The sequence below is a fragment of the Xyrauchen texanus genome, chromosome 26 (genome assembly GCF_025860055.1).
Source record: "Xyrauchen texanus isolate HMW12.3.18 chromosome 26, RBS_HiC_50CHRs, whole genome shotgun sequence".
NCBI classification, from domain to species: domain Eukaryota; kingdom Metazoa; phylum Chordata; class Actinopteri; order Cypriniformes; family Catostomidae; genus Xyrauchen; species Xyrauchen texanus.
Window position 1 is genome coordinate 16,565,620 of NC_068301.1, and position 14,740 is coordinate 16,580,359.

The 14,740-nt window shown below is 36.0% G+C and overlaps 2 protein-coding genes across 2 annotated transcripts in view; both read left to right on the forward strand.

Moving 5' to 3' along the window:
* The first annotated feature begins 1,863 nt into the window (after positions 1-1,863).
* Positions 1,864-14,401, forward strand: LOC127619941 (protein FAM83H-like). Its single transcript, XM_052092976.1, has 6 exons — positions 1,864-2,259; positions 8,191-8,660; positions 8,919-9,083; positions 9,252-9,376; positions 9,508-12,328; positions 13,050-14,401. The coding sequence occupies exons 2-6, from the start codon at positions 8,211-8,213 to the stop codon at positions 13,068-13,070; spliced, it is 3,582 nt and encodes a 1,193-aa protein (XP_051948936.1). The 5' UTR covers positions 1,864-2,259; positions 8,191-8,210; the 3' UTR covers positions 13,071-14,401.
* LOC127619942 (G-protein coupled receptor 12-like) overlaps positions 13,658-14,740 on the forward strand; it is a 40,990-nt gene continuing 39,907 nt past the window's right edge. The window contains exon 1 of the mRNA XM_052092977.1: positions 13,658-13,783. The gene's annotated coding sequence lies outside the window, so the exon portion shown is untranslated. The remainder of the gene's footprint in view (positions 13,784-14,740) is intronic.

A 14,740-nucleotide genomic window follows, 5' to 3' on the forward strand; every position in this document is an offset into this window, starting at 1 on the left:
CCATATATTCAGAGTTTTATTCTATATATTCAAGTTTCATTCCATATATTCAGAGTTTTATTCTATATATTCAAGTTTCATTCCATATATTCAGAGTTTTATTCTATATATTCAAGTTTCATTCCATATATTCAGAGTTTTATTCTATATATTCAAGTTTCATTCCATATATTCAGAGTTTTATTCTATATATTCAAGTTTCATTCCATATATTCAGAGTTTTATTCTATATATTCAAGTTTCATTCCATATATTCAGAGTTTTATTCTATATATTCAAGTTTCATTCCATATATTCAGAGTTTTATTCTATATATTCAAGTTTCATTCCATATATTCAGAGTTTTATTCTATATATTCAAGTTTCATTCCATATATTCAGAGTTTTATTCTATATATTCAAGTTTCATTCCATATATTCAGAGTTTTATTTTATATATTCAAGTTTCATTCCATATATTCAGAGTTTTATTCTATATATTCAAGTTTCATTCCATATATTCAGAGTTTTTTTCTATATATTCAAGTTTCATTCCATATATTCAGAGTTTTTTTCTATATATTCAAGTTTCATTCCATATATTCAGTTTTATTCTATATATTCAGAGTTTCATTATATATTCAGTTTTATTCTATATATTCAGAGTTTTATTCTATATATTCAAGTTTCATTCCATATATTCAGAGTTTTTTTCTATATATTCAAGTTTCATTCCATATATTCAGAGTTTTTTTCTATATATTCAAGTTTCATTCCATATATTCAGGGTTTTTTTCTATATATTCAAGTTTCATTCCATATATTCAGAGTTTTTTTCTATATATTCAAGTTTCATTCCATATATTCAGTTTTATTCTATATATTCAGAGTTTCATTATATATTCAGTTTTATTCTATATATTCAGAGTTTTATTCTATATATTCAAGTTTCATTCCATATATTCAGAGTTTTATTCTATATATTCAGAGTTTCATTATATATTCAGTTTTATTCTATATATTCAGAGTTTTATTCTATATATTCAAGTTTCATTCCATATATTCAGAGTTTTATTCTATATATTCAAGTTTCATTCCATATATTCAGAGTTTTATTTTATATATTCAAGTTTCATTCCATATATTCAGAGTTTTATTCTATATATTCAAGTTTCATTCCACATATTCAGAGTTTTATTCTATATATTCAAGTTTCATTCCACATATTCAGAGTTTTATTCTATATATTCAAGTTTAATTCCATATATTCAGAGTTTTATTCTATATATTCAAGTTTCATTCCATATATTCAGTTTTATTCTATATATTCAAGTTTCATTCCATATATTCAGAGTTTTATTCTATATATTCAAGTTTCATTCCATATATTCAGTTTTATTCTATATATTCAAGTTTCATTCCATATATTCAGAGTTTTATTCTATATATTCAAGTTTCATTCCATATATTCAGAGTTTTATTCTATATATTCAAGTTTCATTCCATATATTCAGAGTTTTATTCTATATATTCAAGTTTCATTCCATATATTCAGAGTTTTATTCTATATATTCAAGTTTCATTCCATATATTCAGTTTTATTCTATATATTCAAGTTTCATTCCATATATTCAGAGTTGTATTCTATATATTCAGAGTTTCATTCCATATACTCAAACTATTATATAAATATATTTAGCGGTGTGATCTGGGTGTGCCTTTGTCTTCTGAGTAACAATCCACCATCTGTCTGTTTTGAAAGAGGAAGAGTGGGGTAATCTGGGATATGGAGTGCTATCGTGAAACCCTACAGGGCACAGTTGTGCATGTTTTAGCAGTTATGCAAACTTACTCTAACTCTAACAACTAAGACTGCTCCAGAAATAGTTTCTTCTATACATCTCAGGCGGTTTTATAACTTTGTGGTTTAAAGTTTTTTATAGGACTTGACTTCTGAAGGTGAGCGGTGACGCCAGTGATAGTTGGGAGGAGTTACACAATTGAAATTCAAAGAGGTTGAGCCGTTCGCGAACCGAGCGATGTGTTGTTATCTTAACGGCACATAGACGTTCGGGCGGGCGGGCAGGACTCGGCCGAAAGCGAACAGGTCTAGCCAGGGCTGCTTTTCGCCTTCAAGCTGAATAAGCATTAAGGGTGGGGTTCCACCGACACAAGGAATGTACCGCGAATGCGTTCGCTGAAGAGGGGTTGAATATTGCCGACTTTTTATTGACAAAAAAGCTTCTTCACCGGCGAATACTAACTTGTTTTCACATTAAGGTAAGGACTTTTAAGGGTCTCAACTCCAATACACACAGACAAGATACAAAGTACGAAAGAGCAGTTGATGGTTGATAGATTTATAATATATATATATATATGGTGACCGAACGGGCCGTTCACACCGAACGTGTTTCTGCTTTGACCTCTCGCCGCGTTATTGAATTAAAAACAGCGTATCGAGACATCAGTATTTTGCTCTGTTGCGCTAGGTCTATTTTTTTTTAGGTCTGAACTGCCATTATCATTGTTAAACGTTGTTTGCGCTTTAATTTAATACAGAATTTAGCTCGTATAGCCTACTGACAACACCTATTTAAGAGTACATTTGACTAACATCAACAATAACTTTACAGTAAAGTTCCATTTGTTAACATTAGTTAATGCATTAGGAATCATGAACTAACAATGAACAATACATTTTCACAGCATTTATTAATATTTGTTAATGTTAGTCAATACAAATACAATTGTTCATTGATAGTTCATGCATTAACTAATCTTAACATGATGCTTTTAATTTTAAAGTTAAATTAACATTAACCAAGTTTAATAAATGCTGTAAAAGGTTTTTCATTGTTAGATCATGTTAACTAATGTTAACAATGGTACCTTATTGTAAAGAGTTACCAACAATTGAAAAGTATACAACCTGTCATTTGGGAAAGGATGGTGCATAGATTAGACAGCTTTGTGGCGAGACTGGAGAATTTAAGACATAGTGTAAACTAAACAGTGTGGTCATGATTTTCAATGGACTCATGAAAAGTTATAGAAACTTTTTATCAAATTTTATCAAAAGATTTAAGTTTTAGACTGCGATTGATCTTTGAAGTGTAAGTGATTGTTGGTGCACATAATTCTGTTCATTTGTTATTGGGTAGGACTTTGGTTAGGGATTGGTTTGGGATGTCCACTTCTTATAGTACCACCAGACTTCATTGAATGAATAGTCTGTTGGTCTTAAAGCATTGCTTAACTCCAAATATGAAATTATCAATCAGTGTAAATCTTCTCTGTACTCTGATTCTTAAACTGATTCTTGATGGGTGAGGCCCAGGTAAACACACAATGAACTGACAAACTAAATCTTATTGCTAAAGAAATGTCCAAAATAATTTTGTTATCTGTTAATCTGTTGAGCTAGTGTAACGTTATATTCAGAGATTTCTGTTATCAAGTATTCTTAAGAGTTTCCATTAATCCATTATTTCAGGTAACTCATATAACAAAGTTATAGGCGACTTAAAGTAATTCTTGTACATGTTTAGGGAAGAAATAGTTTGGGAAAGATGTCTAAAATGATTTACATGTTTGCATGAGATTAAAATCTCTGAAAATGTATATGATCTTTACATCCAACAAATTGAACACAGGGATTATTTGTAACATAAAAATGACAACTCTGGGAAACATTACAGAAACATTCAAGAAAAGATGCCACACTGTGATTATTATCAAGGAAATCATTTGAACGTCGGCCTAACACTTTAAAATAAGGCTCATTAGCATTAGTTAACAACATTAGTTATCATGAACAATACATTCACAGTACTTATTTATCTTGGTTAATGTTCATTTCAACACATGCTAATGTATTTATACAATGAAAACTTGTATATGTTAATATTAGTAAATGTATTATTAACTAAAATGAACTAACAATTGTATATTCAGAAATTAAAATGTAAGTTTAATAAATGCAGGGGGGAAAAAAGTTCATTGTTAGTTTATAATCCGTAATGCATTTAGTAATTTTGAAAAATACTAACAGTAATTTCATATTATAAAAAATATATATATTTACTCAACTTAATTTTTCATTTTAATATTTTGTAAATGTATCTCCAGTTCCAGCTACTTAGTAGGTCCTCGTGGTGGCGTGGTTACCTCAGTCCGGGTGGCAGAGGACACGTCTCAGTTGCCTCCGCTTCTGAGACAGTCAATCTGAACATCTTATTATGCGGCTCGTTGTGCATGACACTGCGGAGACTGCAAGCATGTGGAGGCTCATGCTACTCTCTGCGATCCACATACAATTTACTACGTGCCCCATTGAGAGCGAGAACCACTTAATCACGACCATGAGGAGGTTACCCCATGTGACTGTACCCTCCCTAGCAACTGGGCCAATTTGGTTGCTTAGGAGACCAGGCTTGAGTCACTCAGCTCACTCTGGATTCGAACTCGTGACTCCAGGGGTGGTAGTCACAGTCAATACTCGCTGAACTACCCAGGCCCCACTCAACTTAATCTTAAGTTTGTACTATTCGTACTAGTTTTAATTAAGTTACTGTTACTCTCTAAATCCTAAAGTTTCATTAATAAAAACATTTAAGTGGTTCTAATTAAACATTACTTAAAATGTCACATTTTGGAATCATTACTCAAATACACAAGTTCTTTAAACTTATGCTGATTAGTGTTACCTCTGGAGAATTTGGAGACTGTTAAGTTTAAGCCATTCTTCTTTACTCAATTGTACTTTACAAATTACCCCCAATAATAAAAACAAGCAGCTACAACCCCCCTATTATTTATACCATGATCAATGGAAACATGGGTAATGCTTCACGCTGCAACTCGCTCAATGTTCAAGCCAAATCTACCCCTTGGCTAAACTAGACCACTGAAAAATACCTGTTATGTATCAGTGTTTGTGCCTATTGTTAATGATATCCCAGGAATTTGAAGCATCTTTAGCCTAGGTAATTCCCAGTTCTGTTTTGAGTGCAAGAATGTCAGGCATGAGTGTCTGTGCAGAATGTGTGTGAACACATAACTTCTCATAAAGTACTGTATTTGCAGTGCAGAGTCATATCCTCCAATGTTCCAACACTGGATCAATAGAACTGATCATTAATTACAAAATATTTATGACTAATTACCATGTGGAAATGCCCCTGATTAATTATTTTATTAAATAAAATATGCAGCATCCCCTTTGTTAACCAGCTGTGAAACTAATTCATCATGGCTAAATGACAATTGATATATGAATATAACATTTTCACAGCCCCAAAGATTTTAATAAACAAGTTCAGTCTTAATAAACAGAGACATTTAAATTGAAGCAATGCAATGTCTGGTGAACTTGAATAGCCACCAACAAGATTTACTGGTCTGGGTGTCACCTTTATTAGGAAATATGCTGACTGCATTGGCTTCAGATTAGTTAGCAAAATTGAATTATGATAATAATCAAGACTATACATAGACAGAGCATATAAATGCCACGTAGACATTCGTTAATAGCATTTTCTTTAGTCTTTTGTTAGATGCAATCAGATAAAATTCTCCTTGCCACTTTTTTCCCTCAAGTTTTGAGAATCTTAAAATAGTCTTCTGAACTATCTTTTGTACAGATGGTGAGTTTACTATCACAATATTATCAACATGCAACGAATCAGCCACAACATGTCTTTTTGTCATTTTATGACCTGCTCAAAGTCTAATTCCAACTTTCTGAGTTTGAGCTCATGGAGTTTCTTTGACAAGAACATCAGCATAACACTCCCTTCTTTGATTCAGTTTAAATTTTCTCTTTCTGTTGGTGTCTCTTCTCTTCCCCTCTTGCCCGCAATGAGTCATCCACCAAATGGCTGCAACTGTTTCTATGGTGATGTCTAAAATACAAACAAATGTACTTAAAAGTGTTCACAAGCTTTGTATGTCATGCTAGATTCATGGATCCTAACCTTGCTGAGGGGTAATTGTCTGGGAGATCACAGAATGTATAGGAATTCCATATTTTCACATTGAATCAAACAGTTCCTAGTTTTTCAGCGCGTGAATCAAAACCATGCCAAGATGCAACACTACAGTAGAGGTTAAGCAACTGAATTTGGATGGTATAAAATGCTGAAGAATTTGCTGTTGATCAGCAAACATTTATTTTGTTAAATCAACATTTTGTGATAAACTTGGAGTCATTTGTCTGATTCCTGATTTTACTTATTTGTTTGTGGAACATGTCATATGCAAATGTCAGACATATTTTGCCTTGGCATGCATGTTTTGTTTTCCTTCCTGATTGCTTCAGTAACATAGTATATATGGTACACAATTTTAACATGGGTCCAAACACAGTGTTATTTTTATTTTTGTTAAAATCAGAAGTTTAATCATTTATGTATTTGCCGGGCAGTGGTCCCCAACCATGTTCCTGGAGGCCTCCCAACACTGCATATCTTGTATATCTCCCTTATCTGACACACCCAATTCGGGTTGTAGTCTCTACTAATGAGTTGAATCAGGTGTGTTTGATTAGGGAGATATCCAAAATGTGTAGTGTTGGGGGGCTTCCAGGAACAGGGTTGAAAACCACTAGTGTATCAAAAACAAAAGTCCCTGCACCTTAACATACTGTAGCTACACTACAAACCTGTTTGTACTAAAAATATAAAACTTTTTTTCAAGGATTAATTCAGTGAAAATTTGGTGCAACAGTCTGGTTCTGAAAGTGCTAAAAATTCAATATATTTTTTCCATAGGGGAATTGAATATTAATGATAACTTATAAACTTTTAAAGACAGACCATGAGCTCTGAGGTTGGTAATCGATGGTATAAGCTTCTGGTATAAGCCATCAGTGCACGTTATTTCAACGTTTATTTATATTTTAAAAATTACATTTAATAGTGGAATGCCTTGTGTAGAACTTCAATACCCATGATCCAGAGGTGAAAATTCCCCAATCAGAGAAATGCAGCAAACAAAGACAAATAATATAAGATATACTCTCTGTAAAAAAAAGTCTTAATATAGCCTATAGTTATGATTCTCAGGCAAATTAATCTTGTTTAAAGGATGTTTCCATATTTTGATACTAAAACAAGAATAATTTTTTTTATCAGCAAGTGTGTATTTTCATCTATAGTTTCTTTTACTGGTAAACGCTGTAGTATCACATGTCTGGATGGAAATATGCATATGGTAATAATATACAGATGAGGTTATTATAGTAAAAACGGGCATTGTAAGCTCCATATATGGTTATTTTGGAAAGGAGTCGGTGTGGAGAATGAAGCTTTTGCATGTATGCACAATCTTCCGCTAACTGGGATTTATAAGAGAATTTTGTGCAGGTTCTGGCATTTGTACAGTTTTATAAATCTGAAAACTTTTGTGCATATGCAAAATCCGACTTTTCTGCATATGCACACTTTAAGATAAAATCTATGGCAAGTTTTATACACGAGGCCCCTGGTTGATATGGTTCATGGCTTAGAACTAGAGATCGACAGATATTTTATTTTATTTTTTTAAACCGATACTATACCGATTATTTGTATGTTTACATATACGATAACCGATATGCAGAACCAATATTTTAATAAATATAATAATTTTTTATATTTCATCTTTATTTTACAGAACAAAAATTAAAAAAAAATTAAAAATAGCAAAAATGTTCTATTACAATAATAATGACATACCATATTTTTTTTTTATATATATATATATATATAACTACTACTACAACAACAATAATAGGCTAAATAATTTGAAAACCAAACAAAAACATAAATAAATGACAAGGGAGTGTAATCTTCGATTTTAAACTGCAGTTGTAAAAGGTTTAGGTGTTGTTTAATTGGCTAAAGGCAAATAGTTACCTGGAATAAGTAAACATTCTCAGGAAAGTGAAAAAACAATAAATAAATTTCTGCAGTTACAGAGAGGTGATTGTAAATGAGATGGCTGGTGGAGTTCAGGGCACACATTTGTCTGTGTGGGTGTCTCGTGCCACAATCCCTGTGGAAAGATTGACAGGGAAAAATATTTCATGAACGAAGACAGCTAAAAAAGGAGGCAGGAACTGTTGCACTCAATTACAATTAATTATTATTTTTTTTTATATATATCATTCAAATGAAATTTCTAGATGCTATGTTAGATTTACATTTATTGAAAATATTTGTTTATTAGGTTGTTTTCCCTGCTCCATAATGGCCCATCGGTCCCAGAGTTCTTCAGTGGGAGACAACCCTCTGGATCAAAATTACTTGCGCCCCCATTACCGGGAAGAGTACCGCATGGCTATTGATGCCCTGGTGGAGGAAGACCTTGAGGGCTATTACAGTTTCTTACAAAATGCTAATGTAGTTGAATTCTTGTCAAGGCCAGAGATTGAGCATATTAAACGCACAGTACATTCACCTCAGAGTGCTGGAAATGTACCAGAACTGCCCTATCATGAAATAGATCAGGATGGGTCTTCTGACACCTACTGGCCACTGCACTCTGATTTGGATGCACCAGGACTAGACCTTGGCTGGCCTCTACAGCAGCACTGTTTTGTAGGGCCCACAGAAGTCACAATGTTGGTAAACCCATCTGACCCTGAAATGCCCAGCATTAAGGAGCAGGCCCGGAGACTCATCAAAAATGCTAATCAGGTTGGTACTCATCTGAAATTTAAAGTCAGGTTGAAATTAAGAAAATAATGTAAAATGTACACACTGTGAATGTCTTAAAAAAACGTGGATAATTCATATGTTGTGTTAAATCATTAGACAAGTTCAGCTGGTTTGTGATGAAAAGGCTATGATTTGTAATTTGGTTAGTTTTAATTGGCTACTCTCCAAATAACTCGATGCACAGCCTGAAGTGTTTCCTTAGTGCTATTTTACATTTTGATTTACTTTTTCGAACAGGTCATTGCAGTGGTGATGGATATTTTCACAGATGTTGATATATTTTCTGATCTTTTGGATGCTGCAGCACGTCATGTGCCTGTCTATATTCTGCTAGATGAACACAATGCCCATCATTTTGTTTCCATGGTGACATGCTGCAAAGTTAACCTGGATATGATCCATGTAAGATTAAATAGTTTTTTTTAAATTCTACAGTAAACAGCTCCCTGGAGTTAAGTGCCATGCACAATAGTACAATGATATACCCTTGGGTTGTAGATTTAAATAATTGATGAATATTTAGAAACCACAGGCTCATTATACTTCTTATGGTGACTTCAATGATTACAGATGATGCGGGTACGGACAGTGGCGGGCGTTACCTATTTCTGCCGCACAGGGAAGTCATTTAAAGGTCAAGTGATGGACCGTTTTCTTCTGACAGACTGCAGAGCAGTGCTCAGTGGAAACTATAGGTGAGCTCAGTGATATTTGAATGCAGATAAGAACTAAACTCAGTCAAACACAAGAGAATGTATTGTAAATGCATGCCCACTTTGAAGTGACAGTGATGACATTGTCAACTTTTATTTCTCTCTTTCTTCAGCTTTATGTGGTCTTTTGAGAAGATCCACCGCTGCATTGCCCACTTGTTCCTTGGAGAACTAGTTGCCACTTTTGATGAGGAGTTTCGTATTTTGTTTGCTCAGTCTCAGCCGCTTATTGTTGAAAATGCCCTTGTGCCCATGCCACATGATAATACAAGTAGTTACCTTGGCAACCAGTTTGGCTTAAAAAGGACTCAGTCACTGAGGAATCCCAGAGGATTTCTTCGCCAGCCTGAACTTACTGCTTACCAATTTGGAGATCGTGTTGAATCTAGACTGCCTTTTCGAAGGGATGACCCATTTCGCCATACTCTTGAACCAGGTGCAGGTGCTATGCAGGTCACAAAATATGCATCACAGCAGTTCAAAATGCAACAGTCATTCTTGGATCAAGGCCGCTCAATGTTAGCTTCCAAGCAGATGGAAATGAATGCATATAAGAGGCATAGTTATGCTGAGGGCACACATGAGACCTACTCGTCCTCCCGGCAGTATATGAAGCATCGTGTAATGAACAATTTGGAGGAGATGGAATCACAATACCAGAGAGAACAACATTACTATCAAAGTGAAGGTATTGGACCTGATCCAGAGCATGGACGCTATGATCGCCTAAACTACGGATTGAATCAGACAGATCAGTACTCTAATTCTGCATATGCTACTGAACTCGAAGCACCAGGAAACCTTAATGTGTTATCATCTGATGACCTCAGACCCGGTTCAGAAAAACAGCATCATTCTGGAGGGGGCCGCTATGGCCCGCAATGCCACAAGAGGCCTTCGGTGGGCCATGCATATGCCTGTCAGAGTTCGCCATCGCAGCCACATCCTCCAGAGCACAAGCAGATATTCCCTACTGGAGAGCAGACAAGGCAATCCCAGGACCCCAGTGCGAAGCAGGGATTAAGGAGCTGGAGAATCAACTCTTACCTCAGTGCCTACGAAGATGGAGGGGAGGAGGGCCTGCATCAACCCATGGGTCCAGATGCCTTTGATGAGCCACAGCAACAACCTGGCAGCAGACTTTATTACCCAGAGGGACCAGGCTCTCATTTCAACACAAGAGAACCTCCACATATCCCATCTAAGCCAAACCTTGACTTGTGGCCACGCTTCAGTAAACCAATTTTACAAGAGAGGAATCAAGTAAAGGATATTAGCTCTGATCTGGGGCCCACAGGTACTGACACTTTGAAACCAGCAATTTCATCTTCATCACTAGCATCATCGACAGATAATGAAAAAGAGGTGGAGTTTAAAGAACCAAAGGAGATAAGCATTACCAAACATGAGTCTTTCCGAACTCGAATTAACCCAATGCTGCAAAGGAGCTCAAGACTACGCTCTTCATTAATCTTCAGCTCCTCCAAGCAGGAGCAACACAGCTCATTACAGGCTAAGTCTGGTGGGGAGTTGCAAGAGGAGAAAGAGGAGACAGAGCCTATTCGTTACTCGTCCATTGTAGCAGAGATTCTGGAGAAGAGGAAATCACTGTCAAGAGAGCCATTTGACTGGAGTAAGCATAAAAAAGCAGATGAAAAAGATGGCATTAACTCTTCAACAGTAGATCTGACAACAATCCAAGACACCACAAACAATAAAGAGGGGCGTGTCAAAGAAAAAGAGAAACCTGAATATACTGTACCTGAGCACCAAACTAAAGTCACATCTCAGCAAGCACAATCTTTCCTAAACATGAATGATCCAGCAAGCCGACTTCAGTACTTCAAAGAAATAGCGGCAAATAGAAAGTCAAAATTACTATTAGATGTAGTTCCTAAAAACCAAGAACCATCCATGGTGAAGACAGACCTCTCTAATACACCAACCCAAGTTCTAAATGTGTCAATTATTTCAGAGGAGTCCACTGCCAAGATACAAGTCCCATCCATTGCACAAACTGATCCCTCTGCAGCACACCCATTGATCCCAGCAAAACCAAAACCTTTTGAGGTCTGTGTTGACAGGCCATGCACAAACAGCAAACCTCTAACTGAGAAGACATCTGATGCAGCAAAAAAAGAGCCAGCTAAGGAACTAAACGTTACTAAGTCTCTTAAGCCTTTCTCCTCAGCACATTTCTTCAAAAAAGACACATTCAAACCTTCCAAGGGCTCTCAAACTCGACGGATCTCATGCGGTGAGGAGATTCTCACAGATGCAACAGATGCTGAAAAAAGTGAGCTAAAGAAGTCTCGCAGCCACAGCTCATCAGGCATATCACGCACAGAGTCCAAAGAAAGTCTGAGCCTCACCCGACAGGGCTCCAATGCATCCATGAACCTTGTGGGGTCTGAAGGCAAAGATACAAAAGCCCTTGACTTTCTCAAGAAACAAACACAGAGATTGAAGGGTTTACTTGGGCCAAAGGGAGAAAAAAAGAGTTCAGGTGTGTCAGGATCTTCAGAGGACAAGTCAATGAAAACTGTACCTGAGGTACAAGAGGAACCGTCAGACAAAGGGGCACATTCAGAATCCATATCATCGTCAACAACAGTAGAGAGCAAAAAACCCAATAGTAAATCAACCCAATCACGCTATCAGTCCTCTACCTCGAATGTGCTGTTCAGCAGCAACCTCAGGGACGATACCAAAGTGATCCTTGAGCAAATCTCTGCAAATAGCCAGAAGAATAGACAGGAACTGGTTAAGCAGGCTGAAGAGTCTGGGATAGGCAAAGAGGACAAGGAAGATACCCTCCGGTATCAAAGCCATAACCGGTTCAGTCGAACTCCAGTCAACCCACAGGAGAGGGACGATCTGCTGAAGAGAATAGAGAGCATGCGCAAGGAGAAGAAAGTATACAGTCGCTTCGAGGTACTCTTTCGTAGCCAAGAAGAGTGTTGCTTGGAACAGGGAAATGTAGAGAAGGCAGAGCAAAGTCCTATTAGATCAATCACATAAGATCCTTTTATAATATTTTCAGTGAGCTTTTAATATTGGACTTGTGAAATATAACAATTCTAGTCAAAGTAGATGGATGTAGACGATGATGTTTAATTATATTTATTGTAATACAATTTCCCTTTATTTATTTATTATTTCCCTTAACTTTATTTTGTAGTTTGATGCACAAACTATACCTAGAATTTACAAATCCCATTTCATATAAATTTCAAGCACATTCTGTGCCATTTAATTATCACTTTGTTTGCCACTGACTCCCCACCTAACAGGGAACATTCAAACAACTTTGGCTAACATTATTTAAAGGTTTGGAACAAATGTAGTAAATAAAACGTTAATGGAACATCCTTATAATGTTATTAACCCTAAATAACTGGACATATTCATGTTCCCACAATCACAATGTAACGTTTGAAAATTTTTTAAGAATTTACTATCTGGACATTTACTGGATCTCCAGTCATATTCAATGAATTTCATGTTTTAATTAAATTAATATACAGTAGAAAAAAAAAAAAAAAAAGTACATCACAGAATCTCCATTACAATTTTTGGGGATGGGGTGGGTAAAAGTATGGGAGATTGGTAAGATCATGTTTCACTCATATATCTGTCATCTACCTCTCAACAGATGGGGAATAACCTGGGATAAAAAAACATGGAGGAAGGGGCCAATGTTCCTCACAAAGAACTGTAAAGAACCTGAAAATGTCCCAAAAAAATGTCCCCAGTACCAAACATGGCCGATACTGCTGAAAAGACACAGAGAAGCAATTATGTTTCTTCAGATAAAGGGTCTGCTAAATGACTAGTAACATAAATGGTTCATGGATCTCATAAAACCAGACCACGAAAAAAGCACAACCTCAAATATGAGGAGTCTTGCTACAGCAAGAGGAATAATTCTCACTCTGTGCCAATCTGAGCCCACAGTGGATTCACTCTGCCCATATAAGGCATCAGGGCATACCTCATAATAATAATCGGACAACATCCCTGCAGAATAGAAAAACAGAAATGGGGCCAAAGGAGGCTTTGAGCTTTGAGAAGCTTTTCACAACTTTTCAAACCATTTCATGGCCCATGTGTACATGTGAACTGTTGTTTGGCACCATTTACAACTCTGGTAAAGGAAAGTAACATGTCTGGGCAGAAGCGTAGATATGCCACGCTGAAGGCCCTAAAACACACCCTCATTAACACCCCCCCCACCCCCACCCCCACCCAAAACCCTCCCACCCCCCCCTCCACCCTCCCAAGGACACGTCATGCTGAAATTCTGCTTTGATATGACTCTTGTGCCAATGGATCACAAACATAAAGGAAACCAGACATGGCTGGAAGACATCACTTCAAGAATTGAAGGTAAAGAACACAGAAAATGTGCAACCTGAAACTGTCAGAACTGTTTCAGGTTGCAACCTGAAACTGTCAATAGCAGGAAAGTATGCAAGGAATGTATAGAAAATTTATTTTACTTTAACAGTATGTTGTCAAGGAAGTGGATTGATACCAGGTGGTTAATAAGGTCACGTGGCTGGGTAATTTTTCTTGTTTTAATTCAACAAGAAATTACGGTATAATGCTGTCTAGACATTCTGCATTAGCTACTCTGTGTTGGGAGGAGAAACTGTTAAATCTGGGTTTGATAAAGATGTTCTCAGGACTGGGCTTTGCCCTGTATTTTGTCAATGCAAAATTTAATTAACAGATATAATGGTATTACTGAACACCAACAAATTCCCAGAGTGCCCTACTAGATGTATCATAGGACTGATTTAAGCAAACTGGATGCTGATCTAATGCTGTATATCTGATCAAAGAGAGTGATTAAATTTGACTTCGATAGTCTTCCTAGTCACTTGTTAAGAAATAAAATGTGTCATCACTACAGTTTATAAATACAAACTTTGGAGGATCTAGACATGTTTACACATTTTTATTGTGTCATAAATTCTGAATAAATGGTCTAGAAACCTTTTTATTTCATGTATGGGTATGATTTCATTGTAATTTATAACAATATTCATAAATTTTTATATTGGCAACATCGAAACATCAGTTGGTAAAAGTTAAACAAGAAACAATAGGATAGAAAAGAATATTTGAGGTGCTCTTCTAATTAACTTCGGTAAAGCTGCATAAAATTGGTATTTGTTGAAAGAGATAAGAACCGATCATCACACAATTCAAGTATGCAAAATGTGTGTAAGATATTCATGATGCTTTAATCACCGGTATCCATTTGCATCTCTCCAGTTTGGTTGTGGCTTAACCCGCCCAGCAGCTTGGTCAACTGCTCCAGCTTCTGTTGCTCTGTAC

What these genes read in the sequence shown, in the direction of transcription:
- LOC127619941 (XM_052092976.1), top strand. Translation starts at nt 8,211, where the DNA reads ATGGCCCATCGGTCCCAGAGTTCTTCAGTGGGAGACAACCCTCTGGAT. An exon ending in TTAACCTGGATATGATCCAT is followed by an intron (nt 9,084 to 9,251) that starts GTAAGATTAAAT and finishes CAATGATTACAG; the next exon opens with ATGATGCGGGTACGGACAGT. An exon ending in GTGCTCAGTGGAAACTATAG is followed by an intron (nt 9,377 to 9,507) that starts GTGAGCTCAGTG and finishes CTCTTTCTTCAG; the next exon opens with CTTTATGTGGTCTTTTGAGA.